Source organism: Eschrichtius robustus, chromosome 16 (assembly GCF_028021215.1).
Source record: "Eschrichtius robustus isolate mEscRob2 chromosome 16, mEscRob2.pri, whole genome shotgun sequence".
Taxonomy (NCBI): domain Eukaryota; kingdom Metazoa; phylum Chordata; class Mammalia; order Artiodactyla; family Eschrichtiidae; genus Eschrichtius; species Eschrichtius robustus.
The window spans coordinates 76,630,664-76,646,020 of record NC_090839.1 but is presented as its reverse complement, the minus strand read 5'-3'; the positions used below and the strand labels follow the sequence as shown (position 1 = coordinate 76,646,020).

At 53.9% G+C, this 15,357-nt stretch overlaps 2 protein-coding genes across 4 annotated transcripts; both read left to right on the top strand.

The window, feature by feature from the left end:
* The first annotated feature begins 1,947 nt into the window (after positions 1-1,947).
* On the top strand, positions 1,948-9,643 carry LOC137778362 (uncharacterized). 2 transcript variants are annotated; one of them, XM_068565371.1, is made up of 7 exons: positions 1,948-2,043; positions 2,288-2,323; positions 3,144-3,287; positions 3,541-3,696; positions 7,723-8,114; positions 8,406-8,488; positions 9,166-9,643. In XM_068565371.1, exons 2-5 carry the CDS (start codon positions 2,318-2,320, stop codon positions 7,834-7,836), a joined length of 420 nt encoding a protein of 139 aa, XP_068421472.1. In that variant the 5' UTR covers positions 1,948-2,043; positions 2,288-2,317; the 3' UTR covers positions 7,837-8,114; positions 8,406-8,488; positions 9,166-9,643. The 2 variants fall into 2 exon arrangements, with proteins under 2 accessions (XP_068421472.1, XP_068421473.1); XM_068565372.1 differs by lacking the exons at positions 1,948-2,043; positions 3,144-3,287; positions 3,541-3,696; positions 7,723-8,114 and having other exon boundaries at positions 2,180-2,323.
* Positions 8,677-13,961, top strand: ALDOA (aldolase, fructose-bisphosphate A). 2 transcript variants are annotated; one of them, XM_068565370.1, is made up of 9 exons: positions 8,677-8,779; positions 11,244-11,370; positions 11,456-11,667; positions 12,137-12,191; positions 12,322-12,482; positions 12,830-12,913; positions 13,031-13,205; positions 13,370-13,569; positions 13,658-13,961. In XM_068565370.1, the coding sequence occupies exons 2-9, from the start codon at positions 11,259-11,261 to the stop codon at positions 13,751-13,753; spliced, it is 1,095 nt and encodes a 364-aa protein (XP_068421471.1). In that variant the 5' UTR covers positions 8,677-8,779; positions 11,244-11,258; the 3' UTR covers positions 13,754-13,961. The 2 variants fall into 2 exon arrangements, with proteins under 2 accessions (XP_068421471.1, XP_068421470.1); XM_068565369.1 differs by lacking the exon at positions 8,677-8,779 and adding an exon at positions 9,751-9,905.
* Positions 13,962-15,357: the final 1,396 nt, after the last annotated feature.

Sequence of the window (15,357 nt, the reverse complement as noted above, 5' to 3'; positions counted from 1 at the left end):
CAGCAAGATCTTTTTTGATCCACCTCCTAGAGTAATGGAAATAAAAACAAAAATAAACAAATGGGACCTAATGAAACTTAAAAACTTTTGCATAGCAAAGGAAACCATAAACAAGATGAAAAGACAACCCTCAGAATGGGAGAAAATATTTGCAAACGAATCAATGGACAAAGGATTAATCTCCAAAATATATAAACAGCTCATGCAGCTCAATAGTAAAGAAACAAACAACCCAATCCAAAAATGGGCAGAAGACCTAAATAGACATTTCTCCAAAGAAGACATACAGATGGCCAAGAAGCACATGAAAAGCTGCTCAACATCACTAATTATTAGAGAAATGCAAATCAAAACTACAATGAGGTATCACCTCACACCAGTTAGAATGGGCATCATCAGAAAATCTACAAACAACAAATGCTGGAGAGGGTGTGGAGAAGAGGGAACCCTCTTGCACTGTTGGTGGGAATGTAAATTGATACAGCCACTATGGAGAACAGTATGGAGGTTCCTTAAAAAACTAAAAATAGAATTACCATATGATCCAGCAATCCCACTACTGGGCATATAACCAGAGAAAACCATAATTCAAAAAGACACATGCACCCCAATGTTCATTGCAGCACTATTTACAATAGCCAGGTCATGGAAGCAGCCTAAATGCCCATCGACAGATGAATGGATAAAGATGTGGTACATATATACAATGGAATATTACTCAGCCATAGAAAGGAACGAAATTGGGTCATTTGTTGAGACATGGATGGATCTAGAGACTGTCATACAGAGTGAAGTAAGTCAGAAAGAGAAAAACAAATATTGTATATTAACGCATGTATGTGGAACCTAGAAAAATGGTACAGATGAACCGGTTTGCAGGGCAGAAGTTGAGACACAGATGTAGAGAACAAACGTATGGACACCAAGGGGGGAAAGCCGCGGGGGTGGGGTGGGGATGGTGGTGTGCTGAATTGGGCGATTGGGATTGACATGTATACACTGATGTGTATAAAATTGATGACTGATAAGAACCTGCTGTATAAAAAAATAAATAAAATAAAATTCAAAAAAATAATAATAATCCGCCTGCCAATGCAGGGGACACGGGTTCGAGCTCTGGTCCGGGAAGAACCCACATGCCGCGGAGCAACTAAGCCCGTGCACCACACCTACTGAGCCTGCGCTCTAGAGCCCACGAGCCACAACTACTGAGCCTTGGTGCCACAACTACTGAAGCCTGCGTGCCTAGAGCCCGTGCTCCGCAACAAGAGAAGCCACCGCAATGAGAAGCCCGCGCAGCGCAACGAAGAGTAGCCCCCGCTCACTGCAACCAGAGGAAGCCCACGCGCAGCAACGAAGACCCAATGCAGCCAAAAATAAATAAATAAAATAAATAAATTTATTTTTAAAAAAAGAAAAGAAAAGGCACAAGATCTGACGTGGGTGGGAGGAAATCACTTTGATAATGATGTGAAGGTTGAAGAGACCAGATGATGGCTCTTAAACTTGGGCACTGTCAATAAAAATGAGTGGGGGGTCAGGTTGAAAAATTATTGAGGCTAATTCTATACAATTAAGAAGTGGCTCTGAGTTTTACAATATCCCTGGGAGGCAGGCGTTTTCCCGTTTTACAGAGGGGAAAATGGACTCAGTGAGGCGCAGTGACTTGGCCGAAGTCACACAGCCCGTTGGCGGTGTAGCCCGGGGGTTCAGTCTTGCTTCTGCGGCGCCGCAGGACCCAGCACACGATGAGGATCCGAGCCAGGCGGGTAGCGGCGGGAACTCTCGCCATTTCTACTCGGTAACTGCCGGAAAACCTAGCGGACAGGGACTAAAAAGAAGAGCGGGCGTCCACAGACGGGAAAAGGGAAACGAGGCGCGTAGAAGAGTTTTGGGTCTGGGCGGCCGCCGTAGTAGCGGCGCTCTGATCCCCTTGACAACAGCGAGAAGCAGCGGGAGGCTTCTGGGCGGTGCAGCAGCTGCGGCCGATTGGAGCAAACAAGGCGCGGAATCCGTAAACTGCCCGCGGCCCCGAGGGCGCAGGTGATGGGGATAGGTCGATGGAGGGAGCCCGTTTGGGGACAACGGTAGGGTGTGGCCAGGGTCGGGCTGGGGCCTTCGAACGAGGCGCTGCCCCGAATCCCCGAACCCCCATCCTCGCTGTCCGGACCAGGGACCGTCGTTGGGCTTCAGTTTCCCCAAACGGGAAATGGGAGGAGGAGAATGGGCATCCCAGCCCAATGGCCCCTCTCAGTGTCTGAGGCCCAGGACTTTCTCTCCTCTGCAGCTCCTGGACTGACCAGCGCTGTCCTGCCCAATGGACGTGAGTCCTACCCCTCTCTGGAGCGGCCCCCTCAGCGCCCTCCACTCACCCTGACTTTGCCTGCCTTGGAACCTGGACTGGAGAGGGGGCTCTTTGCCCAACATAGACCCTTCCAGCTCAGGACAAGAGCTGTGAGACAGAAAGAGAGTTGCAGGGACGGCCTTCCCATGGAAGGGCACATCCCACTCTGGCAAGATGAGGAGCTAGCCAAGCAACAGAGAAGAAAAGGCATCCCAGGCAGAAGGAACAGCATGGGCAGAGACGTGGGCGTGAGAGAGAGGCCAGGGCATTTGGGGAACTGCTAGGACTTCAGTATGGCTGGAGTGTCATGGGGGAGAGGGAGAGGTAGGCAGGGCCAGATTGAGGCCTTTGTCGCTGAGATAGGAAGTTTGGACTGAGTCGGTGGGAGCCATTGATGGACCGCAAGGGAGGGAAGGATATGCAGGACAGCTGGTGTGGAAAGGGGCACAACTGCAGGTTGCAAGACAGTTAGAGGCCAGTACTGTGGGCTGAGGAATGGTAAAGTAGCGCAGTGGAAGCAGAGACAATAGATCTGTTTGGAGAGGCATTCTGAAAGCAAAAGCAATAAATCTTGGAAAAGTCTAGAATGACCAACAGGTCCTCGATGGTGCTGAAATGGGGATGACAAGAGAAAAGGCAGGTTTGGGGACAAGACAGTGTAGTCCTATTGACTCTCTCCCCACCACCTGGTGGCTGTTCCTCCCCTTTTCCCAGCCACCTCCCGTGTCCCTCCTGGTATTTCTGTGTCCCTGCAGCCCCTCCACATCTCCTCATCACCCCTTCCTCCTGTGCTGTCCAGGCCTCCTCTAGCCCGTGGAATCCAACCCCGGGTCCCGTCAGCAGCCCCTCCCTGCTGCTCCCCATCCCTGCCATTGTCGTCCTCGCTGTGGGCATCTATTTGTTGCTGCTGGGCCTAGTGCTGCTGACGAGGCACTGCCTGCTGGTGAGGGGCCTGGTGGGGGCTGAAGGGTGGGCCTGGGGGAGGAGGAACCTGGTCAATTTTTCCCCTCATTCGTAGGCCCTTACCCTGAGACACCTTTGCCATTTAGTCCCCGCATCTGTCCCTTTCGTGGGACCAGGAGATCCTCTTCTTGTCCTCAGCTGAACCTTCTCCTGCCCCTCTCCCCAAAACTGAGTCTTGGCTGTCCCTCCCTACCTGCCGCCTGGCCCAGATCTTGAGCCCTGCCTTCTCTTAGGCCCAGGGCTGCTGCACAGACTGCAGCTCCCCCTGCAGGAAGCAAGGCGCCTCCAGGCCCCAAGACTGTTGCTGGACCTGTGCAGAAGCCTGTGACTTCCCTCTGCCCAGCCCAGCCCACTACCTGGATGCCTGCTGTCCCCAGCCCGCCGAATCTGTGAGTTCTCTTCCTGGCCCCTGGCCCCTGAGTTCTGATCTCGGTACTCTCTGTGCATTCATTTTTTGGTTCAACAAAATTTATTACTGAGTACCTATTCTAGGCCAGGCACGGTTCCAGGTACTGGGTCAGGTGGAGACAGCCAAAAGCAACATATCAGATATTTTCTGGTACTGAAAGCTACTTGGAGAAAGGAAAATAGGGCAGCAGTTGGAGAAAGGTAATGTGTGTAACATGTAGGGCACATTTCTACTTCTGAAAGTGGTAGTTAAAAGAAAAGACAGCCCCTCACAGAGCTCCTTCTGTTTGCAGAGTAAATACGATGTTCTAGATACTGTGCTACTTTATTAACAACCCCGAGAGCTGGATATTTTAAAAAACCTATCTATATGTATTTTTTTAAATTACAAAGTGTGCATGTAGAAATACATAGAAAGTACAAGTCACTTTATAAACTAGCTCTCTAACCAAGGTTGCTACATTGGTGTGTGTCCCTCATATACTAATACACATACAGTACTATCACTGTTGTATTTTACTATTGGTAAAAATGTAGTCATACCACATATACCACACAGACTATTTCCTCACATCTGCCACTTGCCCTTTTTAACATGACATCACACCTTGGCTACCTATCCATGTTTTTATCCTCCTTTTGCAGGGGAATAAATTGGCCCAGGGAAATTTAGTCACTTTTCCAGCATTCCACAGTAGAGTCTTGCACAGCAAATTGCTCCATCATGTGTTGAAACAGAACCCTCAGGGAGAAGCCTGGCTCACAGAGGACAGGCCATTTTTGCATTTGTGGCTTTAAAGATGTTAAGTGTAATTGACCACCTTCCTAGGCTCTGATTATTTTGGGCTCAGACGTGTAGACAGCAAAGCTCCTGCCCTTGAAGTGGGGACCTTCCCTGGGGAGGGAAAAATGAGGGGAAAAGACCAAGCAAATTCATAACTCGGGCAGACTGCAGTTGCAAATCCCTGCAAGATGTTTTGAGTTTCAAAATAAATTATGGGCCAAGGAGTTCTCCTCTTTCAGATAATCTGCATCTGGTTTCCCAGGGGTAGCCCGGAGACGGGGCCCAGGGCTGGGGCTAGGGGGGACAAAGGGGAAAAAGGAGAAGACCCTGGGTCCTCAAACCTCCTATAAGAAATGCTCAATTGCACAATGATTTCTGGCCCCCTGTCCTGGGGACACCACTCCCTTCGCCTTGTGTCCGCGGGGAGGGAAGAGTCAGAGGCCTCTCTTCCTCCTTGAGAGTGAGGTGTGCTGTCAGGAGGGACTGGCCCCTCCCACTGCCCCCTCCAGGGCTGCAGGGCGTCCAAGCTGGAGACCTCAGGTCCTGATCCTACCCGGCTTCTGCCGGAGCCAGGAAGGATTCTAGAATGACGAATGGTCATTCTCTCCTTGAGCTATCATTCCACAAACCACAGTAAGGCCTCTGTGTTCTTCAGTTTCCTTACAGTAACAATAGCCACGACAAATATTCCAAAGCTCTTGGCTCCTTCACAGCTGTAGAAACTGAGGCTTACAGAGGCCTAAAGCCTGGGTGGAGACACAAACCCAGGTTTCTCTTTCTCTCAGGGAGAAACCTGCCTATGTTACTTCTTTCACAGGTATGTCGTGAGGACCTAATTCATTCATTCATTTATTTATTCACTTACGGAAGATTTATGGAGTCACTGTTGAGGCACTGTGCTGAGCCTTGGGGGTGCAGTGGAAACAAGGTAGACACGGCCACGGGGCTTACATTCCCATGAAGGACAGAGAGAAATAAGTAGGCAATGTGAGAAATTGCCTCACATTCTGAATCGAGGGTGAGAAATGATGCAATCCAGGGCAGTGGTTGGTTCTCAGCCCCTTGTGTGATCAGAAGCTGGGAGGAGGCGTAAATGGAAAGCCAGGCATCCAGGCCCCATGCCCAGTAGATCTGGAATGGGATCGGAATTTGCAAATCTTTAACAAGTTCTTACACGACTGACACATACCACCAGGGTTAAGAGCTACTGCTAAGGGAAAAGCGCTGTCAGAAGAGCTCCCTTTTGCTGAGAGCTCCCTCCCTACCAGGCACCGGGCTTCGTGCCTTCCACTGATTCCCCACAGTGACCCTGTGAAGTAGGTGTTATATTTAAAATATATTTCAGAGATGAGGAAACTGAGGTGCAAATCATGAATTAGCCACACCTGGGCCTGAATTAGATTCAAACCCTGAGCTCCAAACAGTAACGATGGCTGGCCTTCACAACCTCAAAGTGAAAGAAATCAGAGTGAAAAACTACAGGCCTAGAGAAGCATGGGGGTTAACAGTCATGTGGAGCCCTTGTTTAATGTACTTAAAAAGCAGATTCCTTCCAGAAGCCACAAGGCTGCCTGTGAGAGTCGAGATATCCATTAGCTAGTTATTAACGACTAGAGCCAAACCCTTCCAGGGGGCAGAGCCAAGAAATGCTTTTAATACCCTCTTCTCTGAAGCGAGAGCAGTGGGACCTCTCTCAGCCCCCAATTCTGCGCATAGAATGACGGTGCGGTCCTCCAGAAACCCGCAGAGTTGACTTCAGCCCAGACTGGGACTCCCCAGAGACACCCCAAACCACACCCCCATCAAATACAAGGAAGCCACCTCGCTCTCTCCCCTCCACCATGATATACTTCTACCTCTTTCTAGAGAGACAATTCTTTTAGCAGGAACAGATGCCCTCCCCTCACCAGAGCCCCTGGTGATATCTGATCTCACCAGTCATCGGACACCGCACCCCGAAACCTCAGCTCTTCTAAAGGTCATTCCCCTATTCCTGGCTTGGCCCGGTGTCTGATTGAGCTGTGCAACTGTGACTGTCACTAACTCTGCCTCAGGCCTCAAGGAGCCAACCTTGTCACACATCCTGGGTGGGTCCTATTCCAGCCACTTGGCCTGACTCCAGTCCCTGCCTGCAGCGGTGACAGATCATCCGTGTCCCAGGGCAGAAGAGGAGTGGGTCGGAGTGGACCGGTTCTCCCTTCCTGTCTCTAAGGACTTGCTGTTCCTATTCCCCAAGAGGCAGACCTTCTGTCTCCCATAGGAGCTGAGAAGCCCTCTACTTTCTTCTTTGCCTAAAGAGGGAAAAATGATATGCTTTGATTGATTGATTCATTCAACATTCATCTGTATCTCAGACACGTGCTGAGCCTGAGTCCCCTGGTAGCTCAGTGGAGACAGGAGATGAACTGTCCCTGCCTTAGCAGACCCTGAAAGAAGCTGCTATTCATGGCCCTGGGAAGCAGTTGGTCAAGGGGGATCTCAGGACTGGAAGCAGGCAGGCCCAGACCCATCCCAGCCCCATTCCTTCGTTGTATTCCTTTGCACGATCACTCCCCTCTCTGAACCTCCGTTTCCTCTTTTGTAAAGAGGCCCTCTACTCAAGGTTCTGATAAATAAAAGAGATGTAACTCCTTTTAAACATTAAAAAATTAAGTCTGCAAATTACCATTTTTAAGGAAAACTAGATTTTAAAAATCATTCATGAACATAGTCTGTGCCTGGCACAGAGTAGGTGCTCAGAAATAGAGGATGAATGAGATCCAGCTTGGTCTCAGGCCAAGGAAGAAATCCACAAAACCAACAAGTGGTTTTCATCATAGACTGTGTGTGTTCCCAGTCTAACGACTTTCAATTGCGTGATATAGGAGAACCATCTCTGAGCTGAACATTGTGACCTAAGCGTGGGTCCAGTTGACCTCTGGTCCTCAGTCTCCTCATCCATAAGATGGGAAGAAAGAAAGGACCCCCCCCCACCCCCACCCCACCGAATGATTTCTTCCAGCTCCTGAACCCAGTTGTTAGGAACATTGCCTCCTTGCTGATTTCTCAACAGCACAAAGAACTGACTTGTTCCCAAGAATGGTGGCTGGTACCCTCTGATCCACTGGGCAAATGGGACTTTCCAGGCCACTCTGTTCCCTTCTCCCCTGAGAAGGAGACAGCTTCAGGCTCTGGTCCCCCTTCCTCCTGCTCAACTCCCTCACCCCGTTCTCCTCTCCCTCAGGATTGGGCCCCTCACTGCCCTCGCTGCTGCCCGCTCTGTGACTGTGCCTGTGCGTGCCAGCTTCCTGACTGCCAGAGCCTCAACTGTCTCTGCTTTGAGATCAAGCTCCGATGACAAGACCCAGGGTCCCTGCCCTTTGGGGAGCGGCCAGCTCCCAGGGCCCACATGCCCTGTTCCCTGAGGGGCCTCAGGACACCTTTCTCCAGGCTATTGGAACCACAAATGGCCTACCCAGCTCACCAGCCTGGGAACCAGCAGTGGAGAGCCTGGCTCCCTGCAGAGTGGGACTCAAGGAGCCCTCCGCCAGCTGGATGGCAGCCCCTTTGGAGGGCCAGAAGAGAGAGTGGCTGGTGCTCTGGCAGGTGCCCCTGCCCTCCTCTCCCCCTCCCCAAGTAAATGATCGTATTTGAAGGTGAGGGTGGGGGACACTGCTCACCACAGTGAGCATTATGGGACAAACTTGGGCCTTGAGTATCAGGGTGTAGGGGTACCCCAGGCACACCCTGTCCATGGACTCTTGGTTATTCTGAGGTGTGAGTGTAGTGGCTGCATGTGCTCTCCCTCTAAAGGAACAGGCTCCAGAGAATCACAGCAGCCAGAGAGAGGCCCGGAGTCGGGGGAGCAGAGGAGGAGGCAGGGAAGGCCGTGGATCTGAGTCCCCTACCCTCCTTCCCTCCCCACAGATCCCTGTCCAAAGATTTCTCTTGACAACCTTTTGAGGGCCTCAGTCTGGATTTCCAAGGAAGAAATTTCCTCTGAAGTACTGGTGAGTGGGCAGGGGACCCTCCCCCCACCCCCAAAGAGGCAGGCCCACAGCTTCCTTCCCATCCTTCACTTTAGGCCCTCAGCTGGCATGAATGTCAGGAGCTTCAGGTTTCCCTAAATATAGATCCCCTACCAGGGGATCTGGGGCGAGGGAAGGGCAAGGGTCACCGGAGAAGGTCGGGGACATTGGTTGGGGGTAGGGCAGGAGCAGCCTTATAACCCAGCCCGGGTGTGGCCTGACTCACTCGCTGCTGACCAGGCTCTGCCCGCTCCTTCGGCCTCCTCCTCGCAGGTGGGCACCAGCAGGACGGAGCGGGGGTGGGGCTGGGCTGGAGGCGTCGGCATTAAGAGGGGAGACCTGGCGGGTAGGATGGGGAGGCTAGAAGAATATCTGGGAGGCTGACAGCTGGGGGACGGATTTTATTTTGGAGAAGAAAGTCAGTGCCAGGGAGAAGTTTCGCAGGGACTCTGGCCCCGCATCCCCAGACTTGCTTGGGCAGAGCGGTAGCCGGCGGGTTTCCGCTGGGTCTGGCTTTCGGGGGTCGGCCCGGGCGGCGGGCGCGTACGCCCTCCCGGTCCCGGGAGCCAGACCCGCCGGAATGGGGCGCAGATGCGGCGGAGGCACTCTCCCCGCGGAACACCCGGAACCGCTGCCGCCTCGCCTCCTCCCCTTGCCAGCCCCCGCCGTCTCCTCGCGCTCCCCGTGCGTGCCCTCGCCGCCCTCTCTTCCGCCGGGGCTCGCAGTCGCCTGACCTCTGGATTCGGTTACAACGCGACGCACGCTGCCTCAGCGCAGCCGGAAGCTGGGGCTGCCGCGGGCCGCTGGACTGGGTCCGCGGCGGGGGAAGCTGAGCCTCAGTCTTCTCGGGCTCTGCCACCCGCTTTTCCCCGACCTGACCCCACCCCATCCCCATCTCTGCCGGTGCCCCAAATCGGCTGAGTAACAGCGCCCCAAAGCACGCAAAGCAGGGGGGTGGGGGAGGAGAAGGGAAGGGGGGGAAGGCCCCCGCGACCCGCGGGATGTGGCCCGAGTCACGTCCGAGGGGGACGGGGTGGGGGAAGGGATCGTGTTCTCGCCGCACGGTCCTCGCCCAAGCGCCGCCTCCGGGCTTCGCCTTTCGGGGGGCGGGCTCTCGCACAGTCCCTCGCCTGCAATTGGACGCCGGGGCGCCTCCGGCCCCCGGCAAAGGGAAAAACCCCTCGGAGGGTGGAGCGGTGCCTTTATAAGGCGCGGCACCGCCTCCTGCCTGCCCGCCCCCGCGCGCCCCCCTCGGGAGCTGAGTAGACTGCGTTCCCCTTGGAACGCGCCGCAGAACCAGAGTCCCGGTGACGACTGCCGCGTTCGCTCCCTCAGTCCACTCGCCAGCCCGCGGCCCTCCACCGCTGCACCCTGCCAATCCGCCCCTCTCCTGTGCCAGGTGAGCGCCCCTCGCCACGTGCGAAGATCAGGGAGAGGGTCGTGGAGAAGGATCCGAGGTGTAGTGGCGGGTCGGGCGTCCGCGCGGAGCCCCCCACCCGGGCCCAGCATCTCCCCTCCTCCACCACCACCCACACCTGTGCTCGTAGCCCAGACTCCCCAACTCTTCCAGCTTGAGCTCCCGCGGTTTGCTGCGCAGTCCAAGGGCCGCTCCGCGCTGAGTCACAGCAGGGAGGAAGGAAGCAGGGCGAGATGAAGTGCCACTTCCCCCTCCCCTTTTCTTGTTAGGACTCTTGGTGCAAGTATTACGGCCCCTTTGCCTCTGCAGGGATCCTAAGATGCCGCAAGTGGTGGGGGCCAGCTCATACACTGCCTCAGGGTTCCCGAAAGCGGGTGGTTGGCCCTGTCCTGGGAGACGGGTGCCCCCGCCGAGGAGGGGAAACCCCTCGGCAGCTTCTGATGCCCCATGAACACTTTCCCTATTTTTCCTTATCGGGTGACCTTGATTCTGAGCCTGGAACAGCTGCAGCCGCAGAGCAGACATGAGCATTTTTCAGGGGAAGGGGTGGGCGCTTGCCTCTCCTCCACGTTCTCTCACCCTGTATGAGCAGTGAGAACGACAGACCTCACCCCTTTTCTCCACCTCGGGCTAGGCTTCCTCTGTGGCCCTTTTCTGGGCTTCTGATGACCCTCCTGCCTTCTTCCTAACATCCTTTTTCTAACAACCTCCCCCCACCGTGGGGGGAGAAGCCTGACCTTGGGGTGTCCTTGAGGCCATGGAGCCTGAGCTAGCCCTGGGATCTCGAGTGGACTGCAAGGAACACTCGTGTAACAGTCAGAAGATCTGGGTTCTACTCTCAGATCTGGCTCTAGGGTTGCTGTGTGGCTTGAAACACAGACCTTTTCCCTTCTCTGGCTCCTTTCAGATGAGGAGGTCGGGCCTTCTGCCTTCTGCACAACCTCTAATTCTAAAATACTCTGGTTCGGTTTTGCTTCCAGGCAAGGTGACCCCATGGCAGAGCGCAAGCCAGGAGGGTCCGGCTTCCATGTGACTTGCCTGTCCATGGCTCTGGCCTATTCCCTTTACCCCAGATGCCAGTATACAGCCCCACCCTCAGCTGGGCAACACCCAGCAACAAACAGAGTTAGGAAAGGTACAGGAGGCAGGCCTAGTATAGGGAAGTCGGGTGTAGGGGAGAGCTGGGGACAGGAAGTGCCCCAAGACCTGCCAGTTGTGGGGCAGGGGAGGTAGGGAACCTTTGCCCTGACCTCCAGGCAAGGGGCCTTGCTTGTTGGGAGACCCTGCTAACTAGCCCTCCCTGGTCTGTCTCTTGCCCAGGAACTGACAGGCACCATGCCCCACCAACACCCAGCACTGACCCCGGAGCAGAAGAAGGAGCTCTCTGACATCGCTCACCGGATCGTGGCTCCGGGCAAGGGCATCCTGGCTGCAGATGAGTCCACCGGTGCGGGCAGGACACAGTGGGAGGAGGGCCCCAGGTTGGGGGTGATAGGCTGATCCCCTTATGCCCATGTGATGCTTCCCTACAGGGAGCATTGCCAAGCGACTGCAGTCCATTGGCACTGAGAACACCGAGGAGAACCGGCGCTTCTACCGCCAACTGCTGCTGACTGCCGACGACCGCGTGAATCCCTGCATTGGGGGCGTCATCCTCTTTCATGAGACGCTCTACCAGAAGACAGATGATGGGCGTCCCTTCCCGCAAGTTATCAAAGCCAAGGGCGGTGTTGTGGGCATCAAGGTGAGGGGGCTAGACCTCAGGGTGTGAGATGTAAGGTGGATCTGGGGGAAAGAAATCCAGAGTAGCAGGCTGGGGGATGAACTTCGGGTCGGGAGCCTGGAGACTTGGGTGGAGTCTGCCCCAGATCACCTCCAAATCGTGTGTAAAAAAGCTAGAAACATATGGGACCTGCTTGGCATTTTTAATCCTTGCAATTGTGAGAGGCAGGTGTTACGCTTATTATACAATTGAAAAACCAGATGCTCAAGGCCATGAAGTGTTTTGCTCATAGGGTTAGTAAGTGGTAGGAGCCCAGGCTCTCTGTGTGTGTCCTGCTCTATAGGATCAGATAACATGACTATGTGAAACATTTGCAAAACAGGAAAGATACTTGAGAGATGAAGTAAAGCCGGGACAGGGCGGGGCTACAGAGGAGAAAATGGCACTAGAGATCACTTCCCTGTCCTGTGTTGTTGCCCCACTCCAACAGGTAGACAAGGGTGTAGTACCCCTGGCAGGAACAAACGGCGAGACAACCACCCAAGGTGAGAACCGTTTAGCTCCCGGCCCTACCGACCAGCCCACCCAGCTCGGTACCCCTCTGGGTGCCCAGGGTGTGTGGGAGCCACGTGCCCCTTCCTCTGCCATGCTTTGATTCCTCCGTCCCCTCTACAGGGCTGGATGGGCTGTCGGAGCGCTGTGCCCAGTACAAGAAGGACGGAGCTGACTTTGCCAAGTGGCGCTGTGTGCTGAAGATAGGGGAACACACCCCCTCCACCCTCGCCATCATGGAAAACGCCAACGTCCTGGCCCGTTATGCCAGCATCTGCCAGCAGGTGGGCCTGTAGGTCCCCAAGAGGCCACTTCCCACCTCTTTCCATTCCAGCGTGTCAGCTAGCCTGCCACCCATCTGCCAGGCTACCTACCTTCCCCAAGGCAACTGCTCTGGATCCTCACCAAGCACCAGGCTTGGGCCCGTGGAGGGCTCTGCAAGCAGAAGAGCAGAATAGGGGTTGTGCAGGTGGATCTGGGGAGATGGCTGATCTCCTGCAATCTGCCAAGGGCTGTGAAGCCAGGGGTCTCTGTTGTCATGGAGATAAGATCTTGGTCAGTGGCTGTGAAGAGCCGTAGGTGGGGCTCTGGGTTAGGAGGCCTCACGGCTGCCCTGTCCCTCACCCCACAGAATGGCATTGTGCCCATCGTGGAGCCTGAGATCCTCCCTGATGGGGACCATGACTTGAAACGCTGTCAGTATGTAACCGAGAAGGTAGGTTGCCTGCCTGGGCAGTGAGGTGGGCTAGAGAGCTGGGCTGGGGGCCCTGGGGCTGACCCCCGTCCCCCTCCCTGCTCCACCCTACCCCACTTTGGTCCCGCCCTGCTGTAGGTGCTGGCTGCTGTCTACAAGGCTCTGAGTGCCCACCACGTCTACCTGGAAGGCACCTTGCTGAAGCCCAATATGGTAACCCCAGGCCACGCCTGCACCCATAAATATTCTCACGAGGAGATTGCCATGGCAACTGTCACAGCGCTGCGTCGCACAGTGCCCCCCGCTGTCCCTGGTGAGACCCACACCCTCATCTTGACCTCTGGGAGGTAGACGAACTGTACCCATAAACCTTGTGCCCATGTGCTCTGATTTCCAGGTCAGCTTCTAGGGCCTCCTACCAGTCCCCCGGGTCTCTGACTACAACCCCTCCCCCCATTTCACCCCCTTGTTCTACAGGGATCACCTTCCTATCTGGAGGCCAGAGTGAGGAGGAGGCATCCATCAACCTCAGCGCCATCAACAAGTGCCACCTGCTGAAGCCGTGGGCCCTGACCTTCTCTTATGGCCGAGCCCTGCAGGCCTCTGCCCTGAAGGCCTGGGGTGGAAAGAAGGAGAACCTGAAGGCTGCACAGGAAGAATACATCAAGCGAGCCCTGGTAAGGATGGGGCAGGAGGTGGGCAGGGTGCTGGGGTGGATGGGATCTGAGAAGGAACCTTCTCACTCTGGCTTCTCTCCCCTTTTAGGCCAACAGCCTTGCCTGCCAAGGAAAGTACACCCCAAGTGGTAAGGCAGGGGCTGCAGCCAGTGAGTCCCTCTTCATCTCTAACCATGCCTACTAAGCGGAGGTGTTCTAAGGCTGCCCCCTCAACACTCCAGGCCCTGCCCCCTCCCACACTCACTCTTGAAGAGAGGGGGCCTCAACCGGGGCTCCAGGCTGCTCTTTCCCGTCACTCTTGCCTCCCTCGTGACATTGATGCCTGGTGTTGTCCGTGTACGCTAACTCCACCATTTCCAGCCTACTGCCAATAAACAACTATTTAAGGGGGAGTCTGTTGTCCACGTCTGTGGTGTCTAGGGCAGGGGGGTGCTGGGGGAGGGGGCAGAGCCCGGAGAAGAAAGCGCCCTTGCATTATGTTCTTCCTTCTTGAGCAGAAAAATAGGTGAAGGAGATGAATTGGTTTAATACTTTGTTTAATACTTGCCCAGGGCTTCAAGAGAAGAGCTTGTGAATTTTCTTCCAACCACCCAGTGTTCTCTTCCTTCTACCAGCAGCATCTGATAAGGCTTACAGTGGGGGAGTGCATGTGTAACTGCTGGTCTTAGGAGGCTGCAGCCTCAGCCTCAGTTTTAGGCCCAGAACTCATAGGTGTAGAAGGCCCCTGTCACAAAAAAACAGCCACTGACAGAAACTAAGATTTCCTGAATCTATAAGCCATACAACATGATAAGTATTCTACAGGAGTAGGTACTGTTATTCCCAATTTGTCCTTAAGGCGATCTTGCCTCACTGTTTCTTGGTTGAAACAAGATCATTAATGCATGTCTTCTTAATCTGCACTGTTGAGCTTGTTTGTTTTCCCATCTTAAAAGGAGATGGGATTAGAACTGACTTCTTAGACTCTGGGCTGTGGAACCCCTTGAAGAACCTGGAATCCTCTCTGACATCCACTTCAAACACACACACACACACACACACACACACACACACACAGAACTGTGGAGCTCAGGTTCCGGGTTAAGAACTGAAGCTCTGTGGCTTCTGCATTCCATGAAGCCAGAATGAGGGCCCTGCACTTCCCCTATACCGTGCTTTGAACCCTTCTCCGTTCACCCAGGCTGGGGTGTAATAGTAACTATATCAGATCTTTTCGGGTATTAAAGATCTTGGTCATAAGCAACAACATAGTTAGTCCTGCCACTTCCCAAATTTCATGATGTGGACCATTTCCTGTCTGAGCTCTCCTCTAGAGGGGAAAAAAATAATCTTCACCTTTCTGATCTCTGGACCTACTGAATCCCTATAGTCATCTGCATAGAAACTTAGTACCTTCTAGGAATTTAAGAACTTAGTCCTTTACCTTTCTCTGCACATTTGCATCTGTTGCCTACATCCAAAACAGAACTGGTGTCTAGTGCACCTTCAAACTGTGGCCTCACTTCTGTGCCTAGCCTCACTCAGCTCTCTGTGAAACAAAGTCTGAAGTAAAGCAACTAGAAATTGAGGGTCCATAGAAGATAGCAAAAAGGACATTCCAAAAGGGCTCTGACACCAAGAAGTTTGTTTAAAGACCAATCACTTCCTCTGCGTGCAGCAAGAGACTAGGGAAGCAGAGGACTTCAAATGTCAGTTTGGGATGTTTTATAAAGTTTCTAACGACAAAGCGCCAGAAAGAGTAAGTGACAGAAGAAGAAACTAGAACTGAGGACACAGCTTTCCTGGGTT

Excerpts from the sequence above, each read along its gene's own strand:
- LOC137778362 (XM_068565371.1), top strand. Across the intron at positions 3,288-3,540 it reads TGACGAGGCACTGCCTGCTG|GCCCAGGGCTGCTGCACAGA; the intron begins GTGAGGGGCCTG and ends GCCTTCTCTTAG. Across the intron at positions 3,697-7,722 it reads GTCCCCAGCCCGCCGAATCT|GATTGGGCCCCTCACTGCCC; the intron begins GTGAGTTCTCTT and ends CCTCTCCCTCAG.
- ALDOA (XM_068565370.1), top strand. The coding sequence starts at position 11,259 with ATGCCCCACCAACACCCAGCACTGACCCCGGAGCAGAAGAAGGAGCTC. Across the intron at positions 12,192-12,321 it reads CGGCGAGACAACCACCCAAG|GGCTGGATGGGCTGTCGGAG; the intron begins GTGAGAACCGTT and ends TCCCCTCTACAG. Across the intron at positions 12,914-13,030 it reads GTCAGTATGTAACCGAGAAG|GTGCTGGCTGCTGTCTACAA; the intron begins GTAGGTTGCCTG and ends GCCCTGCTGTAG.